Here is a 27,021-nt window from a genome sequence, read left to right on the forward strand (position 1 = left end):
GTATTTCAGTCAAAACCTCTGTTTCCTTGAGTTGTTGAGGCAATATACATGGAGGGATACAGTCTTAATTGTGGAATTTAGGTTCAGGGGTAGTGTAAGAAACTCTTTATTTACAATATTGCCACTTTGAGTTTCAGAAAAGATGGTACCAGTTAATAATGTTGTTAACAATCTGATAAGTCCTCTGTTTTATGGTGTGTTCTCAGACTTGGATTTTTGATTGTCTGATACAGAAAATATGCTGTCATCGTAATATGAAGGAACAGCTTGCTCTAAGAATTTATAGCAAGCAAGTTTAGTTACATATAATGGATAGATATAAACACAATTTATCTTTAACTTCTCATATGTTATTACTTTAGAATAAACAAAAATACCTTGCCACATTCCCAAGATTCTCTCTCTTTTTTTTTTTAGGGAGGATGTGGAAAAGGATAGCATAGGTAGAATCTTTGCTTTGTATGAACAAAACAGAACAAAAATGTAGGGACAGTGTAGTCTTTCTACATTGTTAATAAGTTATTAAAGATAAAGGCTTAAATGCCCTTACCAAGGGGCTTTTAATCTTCATGAATTTTCTTTACCTTACATAGTAAGTTCTGATGGTAATGAAAGTATGAGCAGATTTCAGATCATGAAGCTGTGGACAAGCTTAGCTCCTTGGATTCAAAGATTTTTGTTTCAGCAGTGGTACTTGGTGAATTCTTAAAAACACTTATGTTCTTTGTTTGTTTTTTTGTGTTGTGATACAGAATGTTCCTCTGACTCACCAGGTTGTTGGAATTAAAATGATAAGCATCCTGTCATTTTAGCTATATTGCTGCTTCGAGCTTCCCTTTCTAAATTTTCCTAGTGCAGGAAGGAATTTGGGTTCTGAGGCCCTTAACTTACTTTTAAGCTAGCCGTTCAAATACCGAAAACATATATCCTAAGATAAAACTTAAAGACCAAACTATTGTCTGATTCTGAAGCAATACATAAGTTGTAAGGTGAATAAATGGGATCTTATAAATAAGTTGTAGATAGTGTGAGAAGAGGGATTGAAAATGTCAGATGAGTGTTTCTTTCCACAGACCCTAATTTTACTTAATCAGTTTTCTGTGGCTTCTAAAGGGGATAGTATAAATTATCATTGAAATTGATAGAGTAGAAGCCTCAAATATTATAGGACGTCTTGCTAAAACGACAACTTTTTGGTGGGTGGGTGGGTGTGATTTTTCTTTTTTATACTAGCCCTACCTAATTTTTAAAACTTGGCATCTTTTATCAATAGTGGTTGAGACATCTTACTTTTTTAAAAAAAAATGCTTAGTGATATTTCAGGTATTAAGATGGAAAGATGGTTATTTAACCCTTTTTAACCCTAATAAAACATTAACTAATTAAAATATCTTTTTTTTTTTTTTTTAACAGGTGCCATGTTTCAGAACAGAGTAAGACCCCTGGTAAAGAACTGAAGACACTGTACAGACATCAGATATAGGCTAATTACAAAGAAAGCATTAACCTGCCTCTGAGGTGACTAAAGGGGAATAATGGTGATTTTGCGCCGGGCTCGGCCGCCTGCTTCCGCCCCAACCAGCAATGAATCTTGACTCGCTCTCGCTGGCCTTGTCTCAAATCAGCTACCTGGTGGACAATTTAACCAAGAAAAACTACCGAGCCAGCCAGCAGGAAATACAGCATGTAAGTAAACTAGTGAGAAAACAAGCACCATTAAAGGAATGAGTATGCAGTGAAAAGAAAATTGGAAATTTTTGTGGGTATGTTGCATGAAAAGTAACCTTTGCTCCTTATTTCAAGTGATTTCAGTTTAATATATAAAAGAGAGCTTTCACAAGGTTGTTCAGCTGTCACCATCTAACTCCAGAATGTTTTCATCACCCCTAAAAGAAACACCTGAATCCATTAGCAGTTGCTTTCCATTTCTTCTTCCCTCCAGCCCCTGGTAACCACTAACTAACCTACTTTGTGCTTCCATGGATTTGCCTTTCTGGACATTTCATATAAATGGAATCATACCATATGAGGCCTTTTGTTTCTGCCTTCTTTCACTAGCATAAGTTTTCAAGGTTGATCCATGTTGGAGCATGCATTTAGATATTTAGGTTTGGTTCCACCTTTTGGCTGTTGTGAATATTGTGGCTGTCAACATTCATTTACAAGTTTTGGGTAGATGTTTATTTTAAAGTTTGAGGATATTTACCAAAAAATGGAATTGCTGGGTCACATGGTAACTCTGACTTTCTAAAGAACTGCTAGACTGTTTTCCAGAACACTGTATCACTTTTCACTTCTAGGAGCAGTGTATGAAGGCTCTAGTTTTTCTTGATCCTCAGTAATACTTGTTACTGTGTGTCTTTGCTTTTAGCCATTCTAGTGGGTGTGAACTGGTATCCCATTGTAGTTTTGATTTAGAGTTAATGATGCTGAGCACCTTTTCATGTGCTTATTTGTATATCTTTGGAGAAATTTCAGTTTGTACCCCCACAATCTTTTTTAAATTTTCTATTGTTTATTTGGCTGCGTCAGGTCTTAGTTGCGGCTCCAGAGCACATGGGCTCAGTAGTTGCGGCACTTGGGCTCTCTAGTTGTGGCACGTGGGCTTAATTGCCCCAGGGCATGTGGGATCTTAGTTCCCCGACCAGGGATTGAACCCGCATCCCCTGCATTGGAAGGTGGATTCTTACCTACTGGACCACCAGGGAAGTACCCCCCTGCCACCAGAGAAGCCCTAATTTTATTTTTAAAATAGATAATATAGTGGGACTTCCCTGACCAGTGCAGGGGACATGGGTTTGAGCCCTGGTCCAGGAAGATCCCACATGCCGCAGAACAACTAAGCCCGCGAGCCACAACTACTGAGCCCTCATGCCACAACTGCTGAAGCCTGTGAGCCTAGAGCCCGTGGTCCACAACAGGAGAAGCCACCACAATGAGAAGCCCGCACACTACAATGAAGAGTAGCCCCCGCTCGCCGCAACTAGAGAAAGCCTGCGTGCAGCAACAAAGACCCAGTGCAGCCAAAAATAAATAAATTTAAAAAACTAGATAGTATATTAACCTGATTACTCTAGCTACCTATTTCTCCTACCCATAGGCAACTGATACTAGCTATTTCTTAACTGTCCTTACAAAGATATTTGCATATGGAAAATAGGGAAATATTTCCCATCCCTTTTCATATGGTGACATACAGTATAAACTGTTCTGCATCTTGATTTAATTTGTTTAGTTAACTAGTTTATCCTGGAAATGATTCCTTATCCATACACAAAAAGCTTCATTCTTTTAAGGGTGCATAGTAAACCATGGTATGGGTGAATCATATAGAATTTACTTCACTATTGATGCACATTTAGGTTATGTAAAATTTTTTTTTTTTTGCTATTGACAGTGTTGTTACAAGGTTATTTCTTGCATGCATATATCTGTCAGTATGTTTGTAGGATAGATTCCTAGAAACTCAAGCTTGGGCAACTCTTCTCTCTAATGGAAAAGCTCAATTCTTAGAATTATATATTTCTGTTTGATTTTTTTCTTTACATGTAGCACTGTTTCTCTGGTACATTGAAAAAGCAGGTGTGTATGCTTATGGAGTTTACTACATTTGATGCTGCTTTAACAAATTATAGTGCTTAAGTTCATTGTTCTAATTATAGTGCTTAAGTTCATTGTTTTAATACCTTCAGTGGTCCTCTTACTACCGAACAAAGTCAAAGCTCCTCAGTAAAAAGTTTCAGGGCCCTACTGTAAGTCCAGTTTTAAATGCTTTTCTTGGAATTCTGTTCTTTCAAGAACCAAATCCAATACCACCTTGCCAGTGAAGACTTACCCTCCTTTTCCTTTATTTGGATTAATTCCTTAGGCTCATTCTGAAAGCTGTGTTGGTCTGAATGTGACCTAACAGTTTCATGCAGCTACTATTTAAACATCTGCTGTGTGTCACATACTCTTTTTGTGTGTGTGTGAGCTTTTTTTTCAAAGATTTAATAACGTATACATGGGAGAGACTGAGGAAAACTGAGTAACTCCTAATCAACTTTTTATTGAATTAAAATGTATATACCAAACAATTCATAAATCGTAAGTGTGCAGATGAATTTTCATAAAGTGAACATAGCTATTAATAACCATGCAGATTAAGAAAATTGATACTAGCATCTCAGAAGCTGTTTTAGTTGTTGAACATATCACTTATGACCCAGCAGTTCTGTTTCTCTGTGTGTAACGAACAGAAATGCATATATACATTGATCAAAAAAACATGTATTGTGATAGCCCAAAGTTGGAAACAACTGAGTGTCCATTAACAAGGTATACTAAGAAGCAGTGAGACTATTTTGTGGAACAACATGGATTGATCTTACAGTGTTGAGTGAAAAATGCTAAACATTCTGTCAGTTCAGTAATTCTGTGTACGGTCAGTTCTATCGTCATAGCAACCATTCAAGCATTTACAGTGTTCCAGTATTGTTAATGTGATTTTATGTCAGTTCTCACATTGTTGTCGCAGTCATGCAGGATGGGTAGTGGGTAGTATTGTTCCATTTTACACTAAGGTTCAAAGACATTAAATATTTTTGCCCACTGGTACTCTGCCTGAAAGTGGCAGATGTGAGATTGGAACCCACAACATTCCTGTGTTGAATCTCTTTGTAATTGTTCACGGAAGACAAAGAAGTAGAAGGAAATTAGAGACTCTGGATTGGAAGGTCATCTAGTCCCAAGTTTGATGCTCTGACAGCCCCTACTCTAAAACATCTTCCACTTTTTGTCAGAGTGGCCTTTCTAAAATGTATATCTAATAGTCTCTTTGCCACTTTAAAATCTTTTGTGTGTCTCTGTCCCACTCAATTTAAAGCTCATACTCCTAAGCTGGGCCTCTGTTGCTGTTCTTTTGGAAGCAGATATGAAACATTTTGGAATGCAGGTTATTTATAAGGTTTCAACACCTGTAGGAGAAGGAGGAGTGGTTGGAAACAGAATTGGACAGGAGGAGAACTACAGTGGAAATCTTCATCAACTCCATGGGGAATTCTGGGATGGGTATCAGAGTTGTCCCATAGGGGGCCCAAATGGCTAGGCCTTCATATCCCTGTTGTTATTGTGTGAGGGCTCCCTCAGGAGGGCTTGTTCCCTTGGGTAGTATGATTGCAGCTTAGACAGACACTGAAGGAGCTGATTGCTGGGGCACCTGCAACTTTAACTTGAAGTGGGAAATATGGTGGCACTGTCTGAATTTACCCCAGCAAGGCTCTGCGTGATCTGGTCAATTTAATACTATATTTTAATTGGTTTGATCCCAAGACTACTCCCAAGACCTCACGGTGTGGAACTATCCTTTAGTTTATGTCTCTTAAACCTAACATTTAGTAAGTGTTCAAATGCAATTGGAATGAAAGGAGGAATACATGAGTAAGTAATTAATTTTGAAGGTAAATGTTACAATGCTTGGTTTCAGCCTATGGCTGAGGTTTTCAGTGTTACAGATATTCTTTAGACAAGTGTGTCCTCAGTGCTACCCTTGCAGATAGTCGCCTCTCTTTTACTTTTAGAATGATTAGGAATTTAGAACTGGGATGGGAGCAGGGTTCTAGTTCTTGACTCTGTCTTGATTTCCTTTGGTGATATGTAAAGGCTTATTGCACTTCTTAGATGCCTGATATATTTTAGTGCCATACTTTTTGGGGCTTAGACTAATAGGTTGGCTAGGATTGTGTTCCCTTTGTTATTTCTCCTACTGACTAGTAGGAAGAAGGAATGTTTATTTATTAGATGTATGAGTTCCCTAAACATGAACAATGAGCTAGTTAATATTACCATTTTATAGGTGAAAAAACAAGTTTAAAATTTAATTTGCCCCCTCAGTCAGGATTTTATGATGTTCTTTAGAGCAGCGTCCCCAACCTTTTTAGCACCAGTGATCAGTTTCCTGGAAAAAATGGGCGGGGATGCGGGAGGGAGATGGTGATGGTTCAGGCTTGTAACGCGAGCGATGGGGAGTGCAGATGAAGCTTTGCTCCTTGCCCACTGCTCACCACCGCTCACCTCCCGCTGTGCGGCTGCTTGTTTGAGGCCCAGGGCTTGGGGACCCCTGCTTTAGAGAGTAACTCCTATAGTTGTTCTTTTCTTTAAAAATATTTGTTGTCATTATTACAGAAATTATGTAAGTAAAATATAGAAAAAAATAAAATCAACTCTGGTTTTTCTACTCAGCTTTTTAACACTTCTGAGTATTTTTTGTCTTTGCATTAAAAGTAGCTTATAGGGCTTCCCTGGTGGCGCAGTGGTTGAGAGTCCGCCTGCCGATGCAGGGGACACAGGTTCGTGCCCCAGTCTGGGAAGATCCCACATGCCGCGGAGCGGGTGGGCCCATGTGCCATGGCCGCTGAGCCTGCGCGTCGTCCGGAGCCTGTGCTCCGCAATGGGAGAGGCCACAACAGTGAGAGGCCCGTGTACCGAAAAAAAAAAAAAAGTAGCTTATAAAAATATTTTATACTGTTCTTTAAATGATAGTCTCTGTAAATATAATGTTAAAACATTTTATTAAAATTTCAAATTTATTTCATATGTAAAAGTTAAAAATTAAAATTTATTAAATAAGTAAAATTTATATTAAAATTAAGTAAGTAAAATTTATTTATGCTACTCACACGAGTAGTATAATATAGCCCCCATGAATCTATCATCTACCTTCATTTGAAGTCATGACCAATCTTGTTTCATCTAACCCATTGTCCTCGGTTGTTTTAAAGCAGATCCCAGTTATAATTTCATCTATTTATATAAACCTAACCTCAATACTGTTATCACATCTTTTTTTTTTTAATTTATTTATTTACTTTTGGCTGTGTTGGGTCTCCATTTCTGTGCGAGGGCTTTCCCTAGTTGTGGCAAGCGGGGGTCCACTCTTCATCGTGGTGCGCGGGCCTCTCCTGCCGCGGAGCACAGGCTCCAGACGCGCAGGCTCAGCAGTCATGGCTCACAGGCCCAGCCGCTCCGCGGCATGTGGGATCCTCCCAGACCAGGGCTTGAACCCGTGTCCCCTGCATTAGCAGGCAGACTCTCAACCACTGCGCCGCCAGGGAAGCCCTGTCACATCTTTTTGTAAAAAAAAGCACAGTAATTCTTTTAAAAAAAATTGTATTGAAGTATATTTGATTTACAATGTGTTTCTGGTGTACAGCAGAGTGATTCAGTTATACATATGTATATTTTTCATATTCTTTTCCATTATGGTTTATTACAGGACACTGAATATAGTTCCCTGTACTATATAGGAGGATGTTGCTGTTTATCCATTCTGTATAATAGTTTGCACCTGCTAATCCCAAACTCCCAATCCTCCCCCACACCCCATCCCCCAGCAAAATAATTCTTAAACATCAAATATCTAGTTAACATTCACATTTCCTCAGTTTGCTTCATAAAAAAAATTTTAAAGTTAACTTGAGTTAGAACCACCCCCCCACCCCTTTCCCCAGTCTGTTTGTTGCATTGGCCCTTACTAAATCTCTTTTAAAATCTGGGTTTTCTCTCCCTCTATTTTTCTTGCAGTTATTTTGTTAAAGAAATCAGGTTGTCCTGTAGTTACCCACAGTCTGAATATTGCTGATTACATTCCCAGCATGGTATTTTACATGTTCTTCTGACTGTTGTATTTCCTGTAAATTGGTAATTAAATTTGGGAGCTTAATCAGATTAAGGTTTTTTCTCCCTTAGGACAGTTTTACAGGTGGTGGTGTATACTTTTATTAGGAGGTTCATAATGTCTAGTCATCTCTATTTTTGTTATTTTTAGCAGGCTTTGTTCATTGCCTGGATTCATTGATTTGTTAGGGATTGGAAAGTGGTGACATTCTAGTTGTTAGACATTTTTTATTAGTTGAAATAGTTCTGTAAAGGGAAACTTGCCCTTACCAACTGTAACTATCTGGTTGCCCGAAGTACAGTTTATATAGGAAGGGCTTGATTCTCTCTATTTGCCGGTTTTCAAAATGACTTGTTTCCTAGCATCCTCCAAATATGACCAATAAATGAGTTTTTTAATATTAGGAACTCATGTATTTTTAACATATTTGATGTGTTTGAATTCACTGAAAGTATTATTGATATTCATGCATTATCCTCTTTGGCCAGTGTAAACTTATTCATGTTGGCTTCTGAGTCCTTTTGACTGTATTCTTATTTGTTGTCTTTGTTGTGATTCCAGAAACTTGGAAACTGAAATATTCCAGACTCGTATGTTTCTTGCTTCAGACCTGGAAAATTAGCAATTTCTCTAAGAGGTCTTGGTTTTATTTTACTGGGAAATGGTATTTAGAGATTACGGACTCTTGTGTAAATAAATGATTAAGACCATTTAGGTGATACAAACAAACTTTATTTAACATTTCATGAAATGGACAGTCTTACTTCAGAGAACTGCAAAATGGGCAGAAGACAAGAACCTTTTATAGGGTAAAGAATAAAGAACAGAGACTTTGCTGGTGGTCCAGTAGTTAAAACTCCATGCTCCCAACGCAAGGGGCACGGGTTTGAGCCCTGGTCAGGAAACTAAGATTCCACATGCTGCCTGGCACGGCCAAAAAAAAAAGAATAAAGAAAAGACAAATAGAAAATATATGATTGGCTGGGACCACATAGTCAACCTTGTTAGGGGTTAGATAGCGGTTAGAGCACCCAGAATCGGCTTGGTGTTTGGGAATTGGCTGACTGAATATACTGTGTTTCTGGTCAAGCGAAACATTTACGGGGGCTCCAGAGTTATCTAAGTTTTGGTTTGCTGATGTTACACCAAGGGCAGGAGCACTCCATTTTGGGCCTAGAAAGTTATTTCAACACTTATATTGTTTACTGATACTCAGTTGGCCATTATTAGGCCTTTCAGTGGACAAAGCTAAGGAGAAAATACACCATGATTTCATACTAATACTTCCAGTTTAATTTCAGGACCAAGGGATTTTTATTTCAATTCATTACCTAAAATCTGTCTCTCCTTACTTCCAGTGCAGAAAATTCCTGTTTTCAGTAATGAAAAGTCATTTGTTTTATTCCACACTCCACAGTCAAGAGTCTCAGATTATCTGTGACTCTACTTAACAGCACTGTGATTATGGAAAGTAGTTTACCATTTTTTGGTGGGGTTGGTGGGGGAGCTTTTAAGGTATATCTCACTAGAGATGTAAAATCAAGTTACTGTTTTAAAGTCATTTAAAATGGTTCTTCTTGGAATAGTTACGCCACACCACCAACTGGATATGGAGTTTGGGTTCATTGTTTTCATATTATTTTCAATATTTACAAAGTACTTTTAATAGTAATCTAATTTTGCTTGATACCATGTAAAACGTTTATTTCCCAAGTCAAATCTATAAAATGACTTTTATTAAAAGAGTAGTTTATGCAATGAGGTATCACCTCACACCAGTCAGAATGGCCATTATTAAAAATAAGTCTACAAATACTAAATGCTGGAGAGGGTGTGGAGAAAAAGGAACCCTCCTACACTGCTGGTGGGAATGTAAATTGGTGCAGCCACTATGGAGAACACTATGGAGGTTACTTGAAAAGCTAAAAATAGAGTTACCATATGATCCTGCAATCCCACTCCAGGGCATATATTGGCAGAAAACTCTTAATTAGAAAAGATACATGCACGCCCAGTGTTCATAGCAGCACTATTACAATACCCAAGACATGGAAGCAACCTAAATGTCCATTGAGAGATGAATGGATAAAGAAGATGTATGTGTGTGTGTGTGTGTGTGTGTGTGTGTGTGTGTGTGTGTGTGTGTACACACACAGTGGAATATTAGCCATAAAAAAGAATGAAAGAATGAAAAAATGACATTTGCAGGAACATGGATGGACTTAGAGATATATTAATAAGAGAAAGACAAATATATGAAATCACTTATTTGTGGAATCTACAAAAATGATACAAATGAACTAATTTATGAAACAGAAAGAGACTCACAGAGATCGAAAACAAACTCACGGTTACCAAAGGGGATAGTGGAGGGAAGGGGGAGATAAATTAGGAGTTCGGGATTAATAAATACACCCTACTATTATATAAAATAGGTAAATAACAAGGACCTGTATAGCACAGGGAACTATACTCAATATCTTATAATAACCTATAATAAAAAAGAATCTGAAAAAGATAAACATATGTAACTGAATCACTTTGCTGTACACTTGAAACTAACACAACATTGTAAATGAACTATACTTCAGTTTAAAAAAAATTTTTTAAAGAGTTGCTTAGTCTTGTTAAAAATGTATTATATATTGAAATGGATTGAGTACTTGCAGCCTGTTCTTTTACTGCAGTTTTTATATTCCTGAAAATATCTTTTATTTTCATACATTTTTTTGACCATAGATCATTGTCAGAAGATTTGTTTCATTTGGAACTCAGGTGCCGTTACCTGAGTTCTTTCATGCTTGAGAATATCTTTCTTGTTTTTATTGGAAGTCCAGTTATCAGTAGATATATATATTCCCCCTAGTTTTGCAAATATTGTTCCCCATTATTCTTTCAACAGCATCAGTTACCAAAAGCTGCCTATCTTCCTTTGTCTCTCTCCTCCCTCATGCATTTTAGGTGACTAACTTTTCCTGCCAGCATCTATTCCTAACCTCAATATCCCTATGAATTTCCTTTTTTTAAAAAAAAAAATTATTTATTTGGCTGTGTTGGGTCTTTGTTGCTGCGCACGGGCTTTATCTAGTTGTGGAGAGTGGGGGCTACTCTTCATTACGGTGCACAGGCTTTTCATTGCGGTGGCTTCTCTTGTTGTGGAGCACGGGCTCTAGGCGCGCGAGCTTCAGTAGTTGTGGCGCATGGGCTTAGTTGCTCCGTGGCATGTGCGATCTTCCTGGACCAGGGCTCGAACCTGTGTCCCCTGCATTGGCAGGCGGATTCTTAACCACTGCGCCACCAGGGAAGTCCCTGAATTTCCTTTTCATTAGAGTTTATTAACTTCGAGTGTATGCTGTAGTATTGATTATTCTGCATCAGCCTTTCTTGTGCTATGGTATACCTTTCATTCTTCCAACTCAAATGTTTATTTCAGGGATATTTTTGTTGTTTTCTTTGAATGTTTTTCTTTTCATTTCTTGTGGATTGAGATATTATATATTGATTATTAAGTTATCTTTTCTGTAAGAGTTTTGCTTTCTTAAGTGCCAAAAGTTTGCTTTCATTTCCTTCTGTTATGTTGTACTTGAACCTAATGTTTTGTTTTACCTTTTTGAGGACTTTCCTTTTAAAAAACAAAAACAGCTCCTATAATCTCTTCAAGGATATGGAATACTATTTGTCTGAACTCTTCTGTTTGTTTGTGTAAGTCTTTTGTTTCTTTTAAATTAAAAAAATTTTTTTTCTGGGTAGGGGGTAAGTCTTTTGAAAGTATGTTCTTCACCTGTCTTGTTTGTTTCTTTGCTCTGTTTTACAGTTTCTTCAAATAGGTTCCAGGCTGAGTCTTTGAATTTTTGCTTGTCTTTGAATCAACACATTATTTACTCACATATAAACCATCTTGGGGATGCTTGAGGGTGGGGAAGTGTGTTGGGGTAGTCTGCCATGTTCTGTATCCAGGTTTGGTAATGGTTACCTCTTCTTCTTTGTTATTCTGCTTCTCCAGGATTCTTCTTTAACTCGATGGTTTGCTTACAGACATTAAAAGTAGCATCTTGAGCTTGGTTCCCTCAGCTCTGTCTCCTTTGCCATTTTCTAATTTCCATATATAGAACTGGGTCTCTAAATGGACAGTCTTCTTTCATGGCTCATCTGTGCTCCAGATTCATCACTTGAAAAAAGGATAACTATGTGTGTTTTGGGACATTCATCAGTCCTAAACATTTTTATTTCTGGATTTATCAGTCCCAAATAGAAAGCTGCATTTAGCCCGTCATTTGAGGTACTGAGAATAAGCTATCTGACATATCTCTCTGGACCACTTCTTATGTGAATGTTTTGTTGAAAATGGATTTTTGTTTTTTCATATGAGAGACTAGAAGAAAAATAATATATGAGAGGCTAGAATAGGAAAAAAGGGCTCTTAGTTCCACCATCTTTTACTTAGGAGTTTGACAGTTCTGTGCCTTTTGTGTTAAAAGTAACCCTTTATGTTTACTGCAAAAATTTTTCATGGTCTTTTCAGTATGTTAAACTGTTTTGAATAGGTACACTATTTTTTATAAAGTAACCCAAAGCATTCATACAGATAATACAGTAAAAACCTGGAATGCCTTTTTTTTTTTTTTTTTCCCTGTACGCGGGCCTCTCACTGTTGTGGCCTCTCCCGTTGCGGAGCTCCGGACGCACAGGCTCAGCAGCCATGGCTCATGGGCCCAGCCGCTCCGCGGCATGTGGGATCTTCCCGGACCAGGGCACGAACCCGTGTCCCCTGCATTGGCAGGCGGACTCTCAACCACTGCGCCAACAGGGAAGCCCTGGAATGACTATTTTTAATGGTTAGAATATGTATAACAAGTTTAAGAAATATGAAGATCCTACATTATTTGTGTGGTGGAGTATATGTATGTTTACGTACAATCCAATTATTCCAATTCCTATAATCATTGTAATGTAGTGAGTTACTGTCTTCAATTTAAATTTTAAAAATCTGGTACTTTGTAATTATATAGAATCTTGGGCCTCTGAGGTCATCTGTTAGGCTAGATTTAGTAGTTTTCTTTATATAAATCTTGTTTTTATGTGAAAATCTCTATAGATGTGGTTTGTTTTCTCCTGTTTGTTCGGGGTTTTTTTGGCTGCACCAGGATCTTAGTTCCCCAACCAGGGATTGAACCCGTGCCGCCTGAACTGGAAGCCAAGTCTTAACTACTGCACCACCAGGGAAGTCCCAATGTGGGTTTTTTTCTAAGCTGTTTTTAGGAGCTGGGGTTGATATTACAATTCCTCAGATAATTGCTGCTTTATCAGTATTCTACCCAAAGAATGACTTTTAAAGTATTAATAGAGGTAGGGATTTTTGATGTTTCTGACTGTGGAAGTTAGTTGACTACTTCATTTACTCATTACCATTTGTGGACAACCTTATTAGGAGTATCTTTATAACAAGCTAAAATAAACTGTTTGGGACTCTTTTTGTGAGGATTTAATATTCAAGTACCCTTCACATAATTAAGTCTTTGTTCTTCCCTTATGTGTGCTCTCTAGGCCAAATAGTGCCCCATTTCCCCAACCATTCTGCATGATTTTCTGAATCTCTACCGTCCATCGTGGATGCACTATTTTTTAGTGTTCCTCTTAATATGTGACTCTTAGATGAGAATATGTTACTCTAGCCACAAATCAGATTATTACAAAAGTATTGTAGAATGAATGCCTTTGATAAAGTTACTTTATTTTTAATAGCCAAAGATTTTGCTATCAAATTGTAAGGTGTAGTTAACTTCACTAAAAGGTTGTTGATTTTGCTAGTCTCCCCTGCCCAGTGGGTGTAATGGTTTGAACCTAAGGGAAAATGTATAAGGCTTAATCTTATGGGATCAATGAAATCTTATTTCAGCATCTTTGCAACCCAAGATCATGTTTTTAAAATACCACTTTAGTTTTAAAAGAAAACAGTTGCTCCTAGAGAAGGGTAGCATGGTATCACAGGAGGAATATTTCATTCACTTAGCAGCCATAAAACACACTTTCTGATTCTACCACTTATCCAGCAAATTATATGACATTTGTCTTTAGTCTTTGCAATCTTGATTAAAAAAAGAAAACAAAACAAACCTTGTCTGTAATAACATGGTGTATTATATGTATTATATGTATATACTTCTTAGGGTTGTTGTGAAGATTGAGTTGTTGTAAAAGCAATTTTAAAATTATAAAATGTTACAGAAATAAATGCTAAGGATAAGGGATATTCATTAAATTCGGTGATCCTAATTAAAACAAAAATTTCTGGGGTTTCAGTGGCCATTGACAGTCTCTTGGAATGTCTTTCCTTTTTTTTTTTTTTTTTTGTGGTACGTGGGCCTCTCACTGCTGTGACCTCTCCCGTTGCGGGGCGCAGTCTCAGCGGCCATGGCTCGAGCCCAGCCGCTCTGTGGCATGTGGGATCTTCCCGGACCGGGGCACGAACTCGTGTCCCCTGCATTGGCAGGCGGACTCTCAAACACTGCGCCACCAGGAAAGCCCTGTCTTTCCATCTTTTAGGTTGGTGTAAGAGTACCAGTTAAGGGCTTCCCTGGTGGCACAGTGGTTGAGAATCTGCCTGCTAATGCAGGGGACACGGGTTCGAGCCCCGGTCTGGGAGGATCCCACATGCTGCAGAGCAACTAGGCCCGTGAGCCACAACTACTGAGCTTGCACGTCTGGAGCCTGTGCTCCGCAAAAAGAGAGGCTGCGATAGTGAGAGGCCCGTGCACCGTGATGCGAGTGGCCCCCGCTTGCCACAACTAGAGAAAGCCCTCGCACAGAAACGAAGACCCAACACAGCAAAAATAAATAAATTAATTAATAAACTCCTACCCCCAACATCTTCTTTAAAAAAAAAAAAAGTACCAATTAAGTCAGTACGCTGATTAACCATGATCTGGTTCCCTGACTCCTGCTGGCCTTTTTTCTGTTACTAAAATCCTTTATGTATTGTTTACCTTCTGTCTCAAATGCTCTTCCTTCATTGTATCTTTGGTTGTCGCCTAAATATTTTAAGTCTCAGTTTACATGTTACATCTTTAGGGATGGCCTCTCTGAGGTATACCCCCCCCCCCACCGTCCTGTCAATATCATATAACCCTGTTTTCTTCATGAGTTAATATTATCAGAAATTGTTTGCCTGTACTTTTCTACTTCATGAGAGCTGTGGAACACATTGGTCTCCTCTGCTGTTATATTTGCTATACCTTGAATGGTATCTAGCATGTACTCAACAAATGTTTGTTAAGCCAGTTATTCTTGTTCTTTCAAGGCAGAGGTCTGGTTGGTTGGAGCATAGGTAATTCTTCTTAATTAATTTGAATTGGCTCTTTAAGATAATGTCTTCAGGGTTCCAGGGGATAGGAAAAAATAACCTATGATTATATAGATTTTAACTTTAAGATGTCTGAGGCAGTGTAAAGCTTGGTCTTACTTAACTCTCACATGTTCTGGATGGGGAAAACTGAAACTGAAATAAGTTAACTTAGCTGGCTGTGACATAATTATGATACAGTAGAAAGAGTATAGACTTTGGAGTTGGACTATGAATACCAGACTCCTAACTCATAGACTATTGGATTTTAGGCTCATGGAGTTTGTTTGAAGTGTCCACTTTCTCATCTATAAAATGGGAGTAATTTTTGGCAGAGTTGTTAAAGATTAAACCAAGGAAGCCCAGTCACATTTTTAGGCCAAAGTAGGTAGTTAAATATTTACTATTATAAAATTTTAATGTGGCATTTAATAAACAAATGATTACTCTGCACATACATTGTGCTAAATAAGCTCTTTTCCTGACCTAAATGTGAAGTGAACACAACTACATAAATTCCCTTTTCTCATGCAACTTACAGTCGAGTGAGACATAGACAATAAACAGAAATTATCGGGTGGTGCTAAGTACTGTGGAGAAAAGTAAAGCAGGATGAGCGGTGATGGTGGGACAGTTCATGTTGCTATTTTAGGGATGGTAGTTAGGAAACCTCTGACTGATGAGGTGGCTTTAGAGCAGAAACCTAAAGGAAGTGAGAGAACAAACCGCATGTAGGTATCTAGAGTTTTCTAGTTAGAGGGAATAGCAAGTACAAACATTGGTAAATTTGAGGAACAGCAAGAAGCTCAGGGCCAGTACTGATATCAGACCAGTTCCTTTAGGGCCTTGCCCTATAGGCTATTACAGAGAGTCACAGTTATGTTAGATTTCAGGTTATACTTTTTAGGGGTTAAAAACAACAATGGATAGAAAAGTGATGCTCTCATGAGTCCAGTTATAAAATTGTCGCCTTACAACTTAAACATGTCATTTGTGCTGTTGTTTGGTGTTTTTGGTGTAGAGGTTGGTCAGAGCACACTGTTACATGGGGCTAATTACTGGTAGTTTTTCTTCTTCTCTCTTTCCTGCTAGTGCCTGTAGGAAACACTTAAAAAATATTTAATTATACAATGTTGGCACCTCCATCTCAATAATTCCTAGAACTCTTGTTCCAAAATGAACAATTAATGTAATTTGGGATGTTGTCCTAGAGATGAATTTTTTTTAAAAAAGAAAAGTCACTCTTAGCAAACTCATATTTTTGGTCTTTTTAGATTGTGAATCGGCACGGTCCTGAGGCAGACAGGCATTTATTACGCTGCCTATTTTCGCATGTGGATTTCAGTGGCGATGGTAAAAGCAGTGGCAAAGATTTTCATCAGGTATTTGGGGCTTACATAGTATATATATTCACTTAGATCTAATTGTTCCATGAATTGCATTTTGGGCATAGCTGTGTAGCAAACACATAAAGGATCCAAAAATAATCTTAGCTGAATGGCTAAAAGGCAGTGGGACTTTTCCTTTTCTTGTCCTTCTCTTCTCCTGCCTGACTGCAGACCATTACAGCTACTTAGTTCAGGTTTAGAGAGCTGGGAATCAGACCTGCCTGAAGGAAGCAGGACTGTGGGGAAGTCCAGCTTGACAAGTAAGTAAGGCAGAGAGAGGATCTCTTCACCTAGTTTGAGTTTCTATGGTTTGATTCTCAATCTGGGAACAGTTTGTCATGATATTACTCCTTATAGTTATCTTGTCAGTGGACTTTCTTCTGTAGAGGTTTTGGTTTAACACCTGTTGCTAATAGACTTTGGTAGTTTCAATAGGATTTTTAAAGAGCTGATGTAGAAACAGTGTACAGTATCAGATTACCCTTTAATGTTCTGAGCAATGCTGCTTCTATTTGTGCAAGAAGATGACTGTTAGTGCTAATGAAAATTCATTTGTTATTTTTAAAGACTCAGTTTCTGATTCAGGAGTGTGCGTCACTGATTACGAAGCCAAATTTTATCTCCACGCTGTCCTATGCCATTGATAATCCATTGCACTATCAGAAGGTTGGTATTCCTTTTATCTTTAGTGGTCCTAAGAATGTAATCTTTTATTAGGTTTTCTAAAAAGGCCTTAATCCTTGGCCTCATAATATCATATTGTAAATAAAAATTTCAGATACTTTCTTTGGAGTTTTTGTAGCTTTCTAACAAAGTCAAGGTGGTTTGATAATAATTAGAATCTTAATAAAACCAGGTCATGTGAAGGCTTAAGCTTGTCAGAACACAGTTCCACAGCTGTTGGTAGCAGCACTACAGAATTGTCACTCCTATGTAGCACCATAATTGGGTAAACAGATGCTTTTATAAACTTTTTGAAAATTGTATGTTCTTATTTTAAAATAAAGTTTGGTTTGTTTCAGAGTTTAAAGCCTGCACCCCACTTATTTGCCCAGCTGAGTAAAGTTCTCAAGTTAAGCAAAGTACAAGAGGTAAGTGATTTAAGAAAAGAGATGTAGGCAAAATTAGAAATAAAACAACTATTTGACTCTTTGGTCAATCTAACCCTTCTTGTTTCAGGTAATTTTTGGCCTTGCCCTCTTGAATTCTTCCAGCTCAGATCTCAGAGGTTTTGGTAAGTTTCCTTTTCCCTAAAGATCCTATAGTGAAGTTAGAGTCTTTAAAACCCGTGGGCTTCTGAGTCTTGAGCCTCCATAGTTTAGAGAGTAAGATTATTTTCTTTTGGTCTCTTTTATGTATGTATGTATATGTACGTATGGTAAAAACATAAAATTTACCTTCGTAACCATTTTCAAGTGTATAATTCAGTAGTGTTAACTATATTCACATTGTTGTATAATGGATGTCTGGAACTTCTTTGTCTTGCAAAACTGAAACTCTGTACCCATCCAAAAATTCTCCATTCCCTCTCCTCCTCCTGCCCCTGCCCCCCACCGCCAAGTCCCTGGTAACTGGTCTTTTATTTTTATGCCTACCATCTAGAGCTGTAAAAACATTAGAGGGTGAAGGGTGAGTTGGTGAATGAGAATGATGATCACCTGTATTTTGATGATATGTGACTTCTTACCCATCGTGGTGCAAAAATAACTTGTGGTTTTTTATTTATCTCATTTCTAGCTGCCCAGTTTATCAAACAGAAGCTTCCAGATCTTCTGCGTTCTTACATTGACGCAGACGTCAGTGGAAATCAAGAAGGTGGCTTCCAGGATATAGCAATAGAAGTCCTACACCTCCTCCTCTCCCATCTCCTCTTTGGGCAGAAGGGAGCCTTTGGAGTTGGACAGGAACAGATAGACGCTTTTCTTAAGACGCTGCGCAGAGGTAAAAAGGAGTGTCTGTAGCCTACAAAAGATGATTTCTTTGGATGAACACACATTACAAAGGATTGTAGAATACAAATGAAGGCAGTGATTTACTTTTCTGTTAACTTCGTAATCTTTCAAGGAAGAGAGTATTTTATAATTTAAAATATGAAAATGATAAAAGCCTCATTATAGACAAGGTATAAAATGAAGAGCACTTACCAGCAATATTGTTATCTAAGTACAATCTCATTTCAGACTTGGTATATTTCCACGTGGTCAGATTTTTCCCTTTTAGGGAGACAGAGACTACAGTATTTGTGACATGCTCTCTTTAGTTTAAAATGTCAATCACTATCATATATCCACTTTACCTCTTGGCTGTTGGCATTGTTATGCTAAGATAACTCCTGGTTCTGTTGTTGCCATCCTCCTTCCTCTGATCCTTTTTTTAGAGATAGTGTTTAAAACAAATCTTTTATAGTGGACTAACCACTATCCAGTTTCACTCTTATTATTGTTTACTTCTTAACATTGATATAGTTTAATTTAAACTTCATTAACTTTCTCAGTAATAGGACGTTTTCCACTTGTCAGTGAAATAGAGAGAGACTGATGTACCAATTATTTCTGATGTCTTCCTTGCACGGGAATTGATAGCCCTTTTGTGAAATTTTAAAGTAATATTTAGGGTGCAATAGATAATGGGATCCTAATAAAAAAATTAAAAATATACTTACGACCATTTTTTGTGACATAAGAACATTCAAATTTTAGAATTGGGGTTGTAGTCATAACTTGGGCTAGGCTAGCTGGATTGGAAAAACTGAATAACTTTGGTTTGAATATGGACTTGTGAAAACTCAGGTTTGAGAGGCTTTTAAAGAGTAAAAGAGGATAGTTTGTTATTAATCAATATAGCAGTTATAATTATCTTTTTCCTTCTTCAGATTTTCCCCAGGAACGCTGTCCCGTGGTGCTTGCACCACTTTTATACCCTGAAAAACGGGACATCCTAATGGACAGAATCCTGCCTGATTCTGGAGGGGTAGCTAAAACCATGATGGAGAGCTCTTTGGCTGACTTCATGCAAGAAGTGGGCTATGGCTTTTGTGCAAGGTTGGTAGTCAGACATTTTAAACTTCTGATTACTCTTGTGAAAAGCACAATGTAATTCTTTAAAGCAAGTTCCTAAAGATTCCTTAATGTATTATCTTTGCCTCAAGAATTTTGCTTCTAAATTTAATCTTCCACATATTAGTTTTGGTGGCAGCTATAAATGTTCTCATGGCTAAATTTCCATCTCTCCATCCTCCCTAGTTTCTCAAATTTAAGGATCAGAGGTTCCTAGCCTAGTCGCCGTGGTAGGCAGTTTTAGCTTTTGAGAGGGAGGGCATTGAGGCAAGTGTTCATGGAACTTGCATCATTTCCCATCCATCATGTCTAATATGCTCTTCCCTGCCCGCACCCTCAATTTCCTTGCTGTACCTTGATTTCTACAGTCTTCCTTTTCTGCCTTTTTCATACCCTGCCTCTCACTTATTTTCCTCACCTGCCAGGGGCATAAAAGGAAATTGTTTCACCCTAATGGTAGCACATAGGACTGTGATATAGTGGATTGTTAATATTTTTCTGAGAATATGTTATTAAGGGCGTCAGTGTGCTTTGCTTTGACTTTAAGTGTAACATTTAATGTTTTTAAAACTCATACAAACCACATTTCCGCTTATGTTTGAAAGTGTATTTCTTGTGTGTGTATAAATGTGCCTGGCATAAAACTTTTGTTGATGCAAAGTGAAAAAGTTAAAATACATTTTCAGGACTTTGTACATATCAGAATAACTCTTGAGTTATCAGTATTTTAAAGAATAACTTGATTTATACCGAATATTGACATAATTTTATGTCTCTTTGTAGATACTACTGTTAACTCATATTTCCTTCTTCCATCGGTATTTTAAACGTTTTCTATTTCCTTAAGTAGGTGGATTTTACACTCCTAGTTATGTGAAAGTAACAAGAAATGAAGCTTATTACTCTCTATGTTAGTAAAACTCTAGCGACTTCACTCGTTTTATATGAGTGTTTTATATGAGTGTTTCTTAACCTTGGTATTGAGGGTACCATTTTTTTTTTTTTAACATCTTTATTGGGGTATAATTGCTTTACAATGGTGTGTTAGTTTCTGCTTTATAACAAAGTGAATCAGTCATACATAAACTTATGTTCCCATATGTCTTCCCTCTTGCGTCTCCCTCCCTCCCACCCTCCCTATCCCACCCCTCCAGGCTGTCACAAAGCACCGAGCCAATATCCCTGTGCCATGCGCCTGCTTCCCACTAGCTATCTACCTTACTACGTTTGTTAGTGTGTATATGTCCATGACTCTATCTCGCCCTGTCACAGCTCACCCTTCCCCCTCCCCATAACCTCAAGTCCGTTCTCTAGGAGGTCTGCGTCTTTATTCCTGCCTTACCCCTAGGTTCTTCATGACATTTTTTTTTTCTTAAATTCCATATATATGTGTTAGCATACGGTATTTGTCTTTTTCTTTCTGACTTACTTCACTCTGTATGACAGACTCTAGGTCTATCCACCTCATTACAAATAGCTCAATTTCGTTTCTTTTTATGGCTGAGTAATATTCCATTGTATATATGTGCCACATCTTCTTTATCCATTCATCCGATGATGGGCACTTAGGTTGTTTCCATCTCCGGGCTATTGTAAATAGAGCTGCAATGAACATTTTGGTACATGACTCTTTTTGAATTTCGGTTTTCTCAGGGTATATGCCCAGTAGTGGGATTGCTGGGTCATATGGTAGTTCTATTTGTAGTTTTTTAAGGAACCTCCATACTGTTCTCCATAGTGGCTGAACCAATTCACATTCCCACCAGCAGTGCAAGAGTGAGGGTACCATTTTTTGAAGTTAAATTTCTGTTTCAGTATTGAAGAATGTCGCAATATAATCATGCAGTTTGGTGTTCGGGAGGTCACAGCTGCCCAGGTTGCAAGGGTTTTGGGAATGATGGCTCGAACTCATTCAGGATTAACAGATGGAATTCCATTACAGGTAGGTGTGGAAATAAACTATTTTACAAAGTGAATTAATGTCCTGCCCTCTTTATTTTATTTATTAAATTACAGTATGATTGTTCTACCAACCAGAGCTGAACACATTGAGTAGTTGGCTTTGTTTAATTCAGATTTTAATTCTACAGAGTATCTCTGCTCCTGGCAGTGGGATCTGGAGTGATGGAAAAGATAAAAGTGATGGAGCACAGGCACACACATGGAATGTAGAAGTCTTGATTGATGTTCTCAAAGAACTGGTGAGTACACATGTAATGTTATATATTTATGATGTTAGTATGATATAGCCCAAAGAAAGAAAATTTTAATGAATAAAATGCCTAGCTGAATGAGAACTGCAGTGTTTTATAATTTCTGACTTCAAAAGTAATGAAGCAGGCTTCCCTGGTGGCGCAGTGGTTGAGAGTCCGCCTACCGATGCAGGGGACACGGGTTCGTGCCCCGGTCCGGGAAGATCCCACATGCCGCTGAGCGGCTGGGCCTGTGAGCCATGGCCACTGAGCCTGCGCGTCCGGAGCCTGTGCTCCGCAGCGGGAGAGGCCACAACAGTGACAGGCCTGCGTACCAGAAAAAAAAAAAAAAAAAGTAATGAAGGGTCCGAGATAATTATGTACTGGAAATAGTATGCAATCAAACTCTAGCTTTGTTCATAATGAATTGTTGCTGTGCAATTCTGAGTAGCACTGCTGAGGTGGTTTGGTAGGTTGTTAGTGTGTGGTTTTTTGGGGAGGATGAATATGTTACAAAGTAATGATTGTATGAGGAATTACTGAGGAGAAAGAAAGTCTTCTGAAATTTTTCTGGAAGGTGCAACAAAAACCCTGCCAACCTTCTTTATGGGATATTATTATAGGGATAAAAAAAGCCATACTTATCTTACTACTTCCACTTCTGAAATATCCACAGACTAAATAATTGGTCCCCAAATAAACAACGTACCTCTCCTAAAATATTGAACTGTTAAAATAAAATATAAAAAAGTGAAACTTCTAGTTATTAAAAGGGAGTGATGAAATTTAGTCAGTGAGAGAACAGTGGAGTCAAGATCAAGATGTAATGTTTTCAGTCTTGTTCATAAAATGTCAAGGAACAAAATGTAACACTAAAGACTACAAATAAATACTTCCCTAACATTCTTGATAAGGTGTCAGGTCATTTGTCTATCCTATTTCTCATTTTTAGTTTCCTACATTTGTAACTTATAAGTAAAATTGAGTAACAGGGAATCATACTGTTCTCTGTGTGACCTTATTACTAACAGCATCAGTGGGTTTTCTTTTTATTTTTCTTAATAGTAGATGGGTTTATGGTGTTCAGACCTACTCTTTAGTAATAGAGGAGGGGAAAAAATAACACGTGATCATGGCAGAAAACTTAGAGAGTGAAAAGGAAGAAAAGCAAAATAAAACCACAGTTTTAGCACTTAAGGATAACCAGTTACTAATTGGTTTGGTTTTTTTCTTTTTTAATTTTTAAAAAAGTAATTAATTTATTTTTGTCTTCGTTGCTTCGCACGGGCTTTCTCTAGTTGCAGCAAGCAGGGGCTACTCTTCCTTGCGGTGCACAGGCTTCGCACTGCTGTGGCTTCTCTTGTTGCAGAGCACTAACTCTAGGCGTGCGGGCTTCAGTAGTTGTGGCGCATGGGCTTAGTTGCTCTGTGGCATGTGGGATCTTCCCGGACCAGGGCTCAAACCCGTGTCCCCTGCATTGGCAGGCGGACTCTTTTTTTTTTTTTTTGCGGTACGTGGGCCTCTCACTGTTGTGGCCTCTCCCGTTGCGGAACACAGGCTCTGGACGCGCAGGCTCAGTGGCCATGGCTCACGGGCCCAGCCACTCCGCGGCACGTGGGATCTTCCCGGACCGGGGCGCGAACCTGTGTCCCCTGCATCGGCAGGTGGACTGTCAACCACTGCGCCACCAGGGAAGCCCTACTGATTTGTTTTTAACCTGTGGTTGTCTTGCAAATACGAAAACATGCTTTTCCCTCAGTTTCATCTTTGTACTTTATTGCACTATTGAAAAACTCTTTTTTAAAAAAATTGCAGACAAGGACAGTTTTCCATGTTATCTGAACCTATGTTTTGATTTCAGAGAGTGCAAAGGCTATAAATTGAACGCCTTCACTGTGGATTTGAATAGTTGAATTAGTAATCTCTTTTCTTCTTCCTTTTTCTCGTATATTTGAGTTTCTGTACAATTTTTTGTAGAAAGGGAACAGAGGACAATTTCAGATACACATTGGGTTAATAATTTTTCTGATTTACTTCCAAGGATGGGAGGAGGAAACCATAGGGGCACGCCTGTGGATTTACCAAACTTAACTCTCTCTAGGATAATGCTGTTTAATAGTATATTTATGGTTTTATTCTGTCACAGCCAGTCCTTGAAACAAATTTTAGAAAGAAAAAAATGTTCCCTCTGAATGCCATTGTTGTCTTAGAGTGAATACCCCAACTGACGTTTATTCTTTGTACCATATACAAAGCAAGCATTAAAGTCTTTATGGATTGAAAGGTGTCACCTTAGAGCAAAACTAAACTGGACATAACGCTTTGGTTGGAGATTTAATTATGAAGTGTGCGCAGCCTTTTCTTCTTTCAAGCACAAAATATTCTTCTGTTTTTTCTTTCCCCCTTTTCTTTTTGGCCACGCTGTGCAGCATGCGGGGTTTTAGTTCCCCGACCAGGGATCGAACTTGTGCCCCCGGCATCGGGAGCACAGGGTCTTAACCACTGGACCGCCCGGGAAGTCCCAAGCACAAAATATTCTTATTGCTTGGTGCAGAGTGTTTGGTAAATTATCTTCTCTAAATGTGTTTCCTTTGCTTTGTGTTTCTTTAAGGAATCTCATACTGCTTTTATGAATACCTTTTCATAAAACATTTTTGAATGGAATTTTTAGTCATTTTGACATAAAGAATCTAGACCACTTTTCCTGATGCATACATTGGGATGCTTTTAGGGGAGATCTTTAGTTAATTAAGATTTTTTTTAAAAATAAATTTATTTATTTATTTTTGGCTGCATTGAGTCTTCATTGCTGCGCACGGGCTTTCTCTAGTTGCGGCGAGCAGGGGCTACTCTTCATTGCAGTGCACGGGCTTCTCATTGCGGTGTCTTCTCTTGTTGTGGAGCACAGGCTCTAGGCACGGGCTTCAGTAGTTGTGGCACGTGGGCTCAGTAGTTGTGGCTCGTGGGCTCTAGAGCACAGGCTCAGTAGTTGTGGCGCACGGGCTTAGTTGCTCTGCGGCATGTGGGATCCCCGGACCAGGGATCAAACCCCCATGTCCCCTGCATTGGCCGGAGGATTCTTAACCACTGCACCACCTGGGAAGTCCTTGTTAATTAAGATTGATATTAGGGATAATTGATTTATCTTTGCAGCTTTGTTCCAAGGTAGTGGAATCTTACTATAAAGATGAGGCACTAAGTGAAGTGTTATCTGTTTGCCATATTGGGATGGGAGTGTTCGTTGGACTAAAGTAGGGGAAGAGATTTCCCCTTTATGTACTCACGTATTCACGAGTATGTTGTGAACTGAAAGGTAACTTGGAGTAGCTTGCTGGTAGAGCCAGTTTATTTTGAATATTAAGAATTTACCTTTCCAAGTCTCTTTGGAAATGCCAGAAAGATTTAGATGACTTTGAGTCTATAATTAGACCACCTTGATTGAACTTCAGATTTAATATGGCTCTTTGGATAAAGCAATCAAACACTTTTGTTCATTAAACTTTTTTTTGGCTACGTTGGTTCTTCGTTGCTGTGCGTGGCCTTTCTCTAGTTTCAGAGAGTGGGGGCTACTCTTTGTTGCGGTGCGCGGGCTTCTCGTTCACGGTGGCTTCTCTTGTTGCGGAGCACAGGCTCTAGCCGCGCAGGCTTCAGTAGTTGCTGCACGTGGGCTCAGTAATTGTGGTGTATGGGCTTAGTTGCTCCACAGCATGTGGGATCTTCCTGGACCAGAGATCGAACCTGTGTCACCTGCATTGGCAGGCGGGTTTTTAACCACTGCATCACCAGGGAAGTCCCTTTTCATTAAACTTTGAAATGCTTTTCTTTTTTAGAACCCAAGTTTGAATTTCAAGGAAGTAACTTACGAACTGGACCATCCTGGATTTCAAATTCGTGACAGTAAAGGACTTCATAATGTAGTGTATGGCATTCAGAGGGGTCTGGGTATGGAAGTGTTCCCTGTAGACCTCATATACAGACCTTGGAAACATGCAGAAGGCCAGGTAAGTGAATGATGTTTAGCTATAGAAGAGGCAAAGAATCATGGCTTAGATAGTGCCGTCTATCCATTGATTAAAATATTCTTTTAATGTAGAATTTGTTTGGCATTGCTCAGAAAAGCAGAGACTGATAAATTTTGAAGGAACATTATTATAGTTTAGTACCAGTCAGACTCAGCTGAAGTGTAGCAATCAAACTGTTTTCCCAATAGTTTAATGATGTTTGTCTCCAGGGTCACCTCACCATGCACCTTTCATTTGTCTGACTTGTCTGTGGTTTTGAAAGATCGCATAATTAAGATTTTAAAGGGAAATTTCATTCTGATGAATGAGAATTAAGATTGAGATTAGCCTAGTGAAAATGTTTCACATTTTTATAACATTCACACTCATTTATGGTAGTAAGGACTTTTTTCTCTTGTTCCAGCTCTCCTTCATTCAGCATTCCCTTATAAATCCAGAGATCTTCTGTTTTGCCGACTACCCATGTCATACTGTTGCCACTGATATTCTGAAAGCACCACCAGAGGATGACAATCGAGAAATTGCCACATGGTAAACACTCTTCATCTAGCTTTTCTTGAAAGGGTCACTTATACTTTTTTGAATTACAAGATTAATAGTGAGCCAACTACGTAGTTAAAAGGTTTAAACGAAACAGTATTTTTAGTAAGCCTACTTACCCTAAATTTTTATAAAGTAGGGTGTTGGTGGATGAAAATCTATATTTAGTCTCCTTATCACTAAATATATCTTTCCTCTTGTAATGTCTGCCATTGTATAGTTCTGTAACAATCAAATGTTAGAAGGTTTTTACTTCTCCCTTAATGTTAAATCCCTTTCTTCTCTCTGTAGATTTGCTTGCTTGCTTTCTTTTTAAGTGGCTCAAAATGGCCAGTGGATGAAATCTAAAACTTTAAGCTGAATTATCTATTTCTCTGAGTTTCAATTCAAAATTTCTGCTGGAGAATCTGACTGGCTCAGTTGGTTTCTTCTGGAACTAACTCCTCTCTGGGGATGTGAGATAAAGATGGTAAAAGTACTTCCATCACTGTTATAATAAACCCACAGCTGTGCAGAGTGGGCATGGACTGGATTGGTCCCCAAAGACATCTACTTTATAATGTTTCTTCCATTTTTTCCAACCATACTCCCCTGGGACACATCTTATAAACAAAGGATGGTAAACTTCCTGTAAAGGGCTTTACAAGCCAGATGGTCTCTGTAGCAACTACTTAACTCTTTAATTGTAGCACAATGTAAATATGGGTGTGGCTCTGTTCCAACAAAACAGTATTTACAAAAATAGGCAGTGGGTGAGATTTGGCTTGTGGATGTAGTTTGCTGATCCCTGTTCTGAAAGATTGACCAAAGCAGTGGTTTTTTCTGAAGTG

The 27,021-nt window shown here is 38.4% G+C and overlaps 1 protein-coding gene across 8 annotated transcripts in view; it reads left to right on the top strand.

The window, feature by feature from the left end:
- The window catches only part of CNOT1 (CCR4-NOT transcription complex subunit 1), a 101,162-nt gene that overhangs the window by 25,645 nt on the left and 48,496 nt on the right, over positions 1–27,021 (top strand). For all 8 annotated transcript variants that reach the window (XM_027119716.1, XM_027119718.1, XM_027119712.1 and 5 more), the window contains exons 2-12: positions 1,414–1,686; positions 16,268–16,375; positions 16,949–17,047; positions 17,404–17,472; positions 17,561–17,615; positions 18,119–18,322; positions 19,254–19,422; positions 21,253–21,379; positions 21,528–21,638; positions 25,460–25,630; positions 26,055–26,182. In XM_027119716.1, coding sequence (XP_026975517.1) covers positions 1,585–1,686; positions 16,268–16,375; positions 16,949–17,047; positions 17,404–17,472; positions 17,561–17,615; positions 18,119–18,322; positions 19,254–19,422; positions 21,253–21,379; positions 21,528–21,638; positions 25,460–25,630; positions 26,055–26,182 — 1,343 coding nt within the window. In that variant the 5' untranslated portion in view covers positions 1,414–1,584. The remainder of the gene's footprint in view (positions 1–1,413; positions 1,687–16,267; positions 16,376–16,948; positions 17,048–17,403; positions 17,473–17,560; positions 17,616–18,118; positions 18,323–19,253; positions 19,423–21,252; positions 21,380–21,527; positions 21,639–25,459; positions 25,631–26,054; positions 26,183–27,021) is intronic.

Source organism: Aethalodelphis obliquidens, unplaced genomic scaffold, assembly GCF_003676395.1.
Source record: "Aethalodelphis obliquidens isolate GAN/ISIS:26980383/991018 unplaced genomic scaffold, ASM367639v1 scaffold20, whole genome shotgun sequence".
Lineage (NCBI taxonomy): Eukaryota > Metazoa > Chordata > Mammalia > Artiodactyla > Delphinidae > Aethalodelphis > Aethalodelphis obliquidens.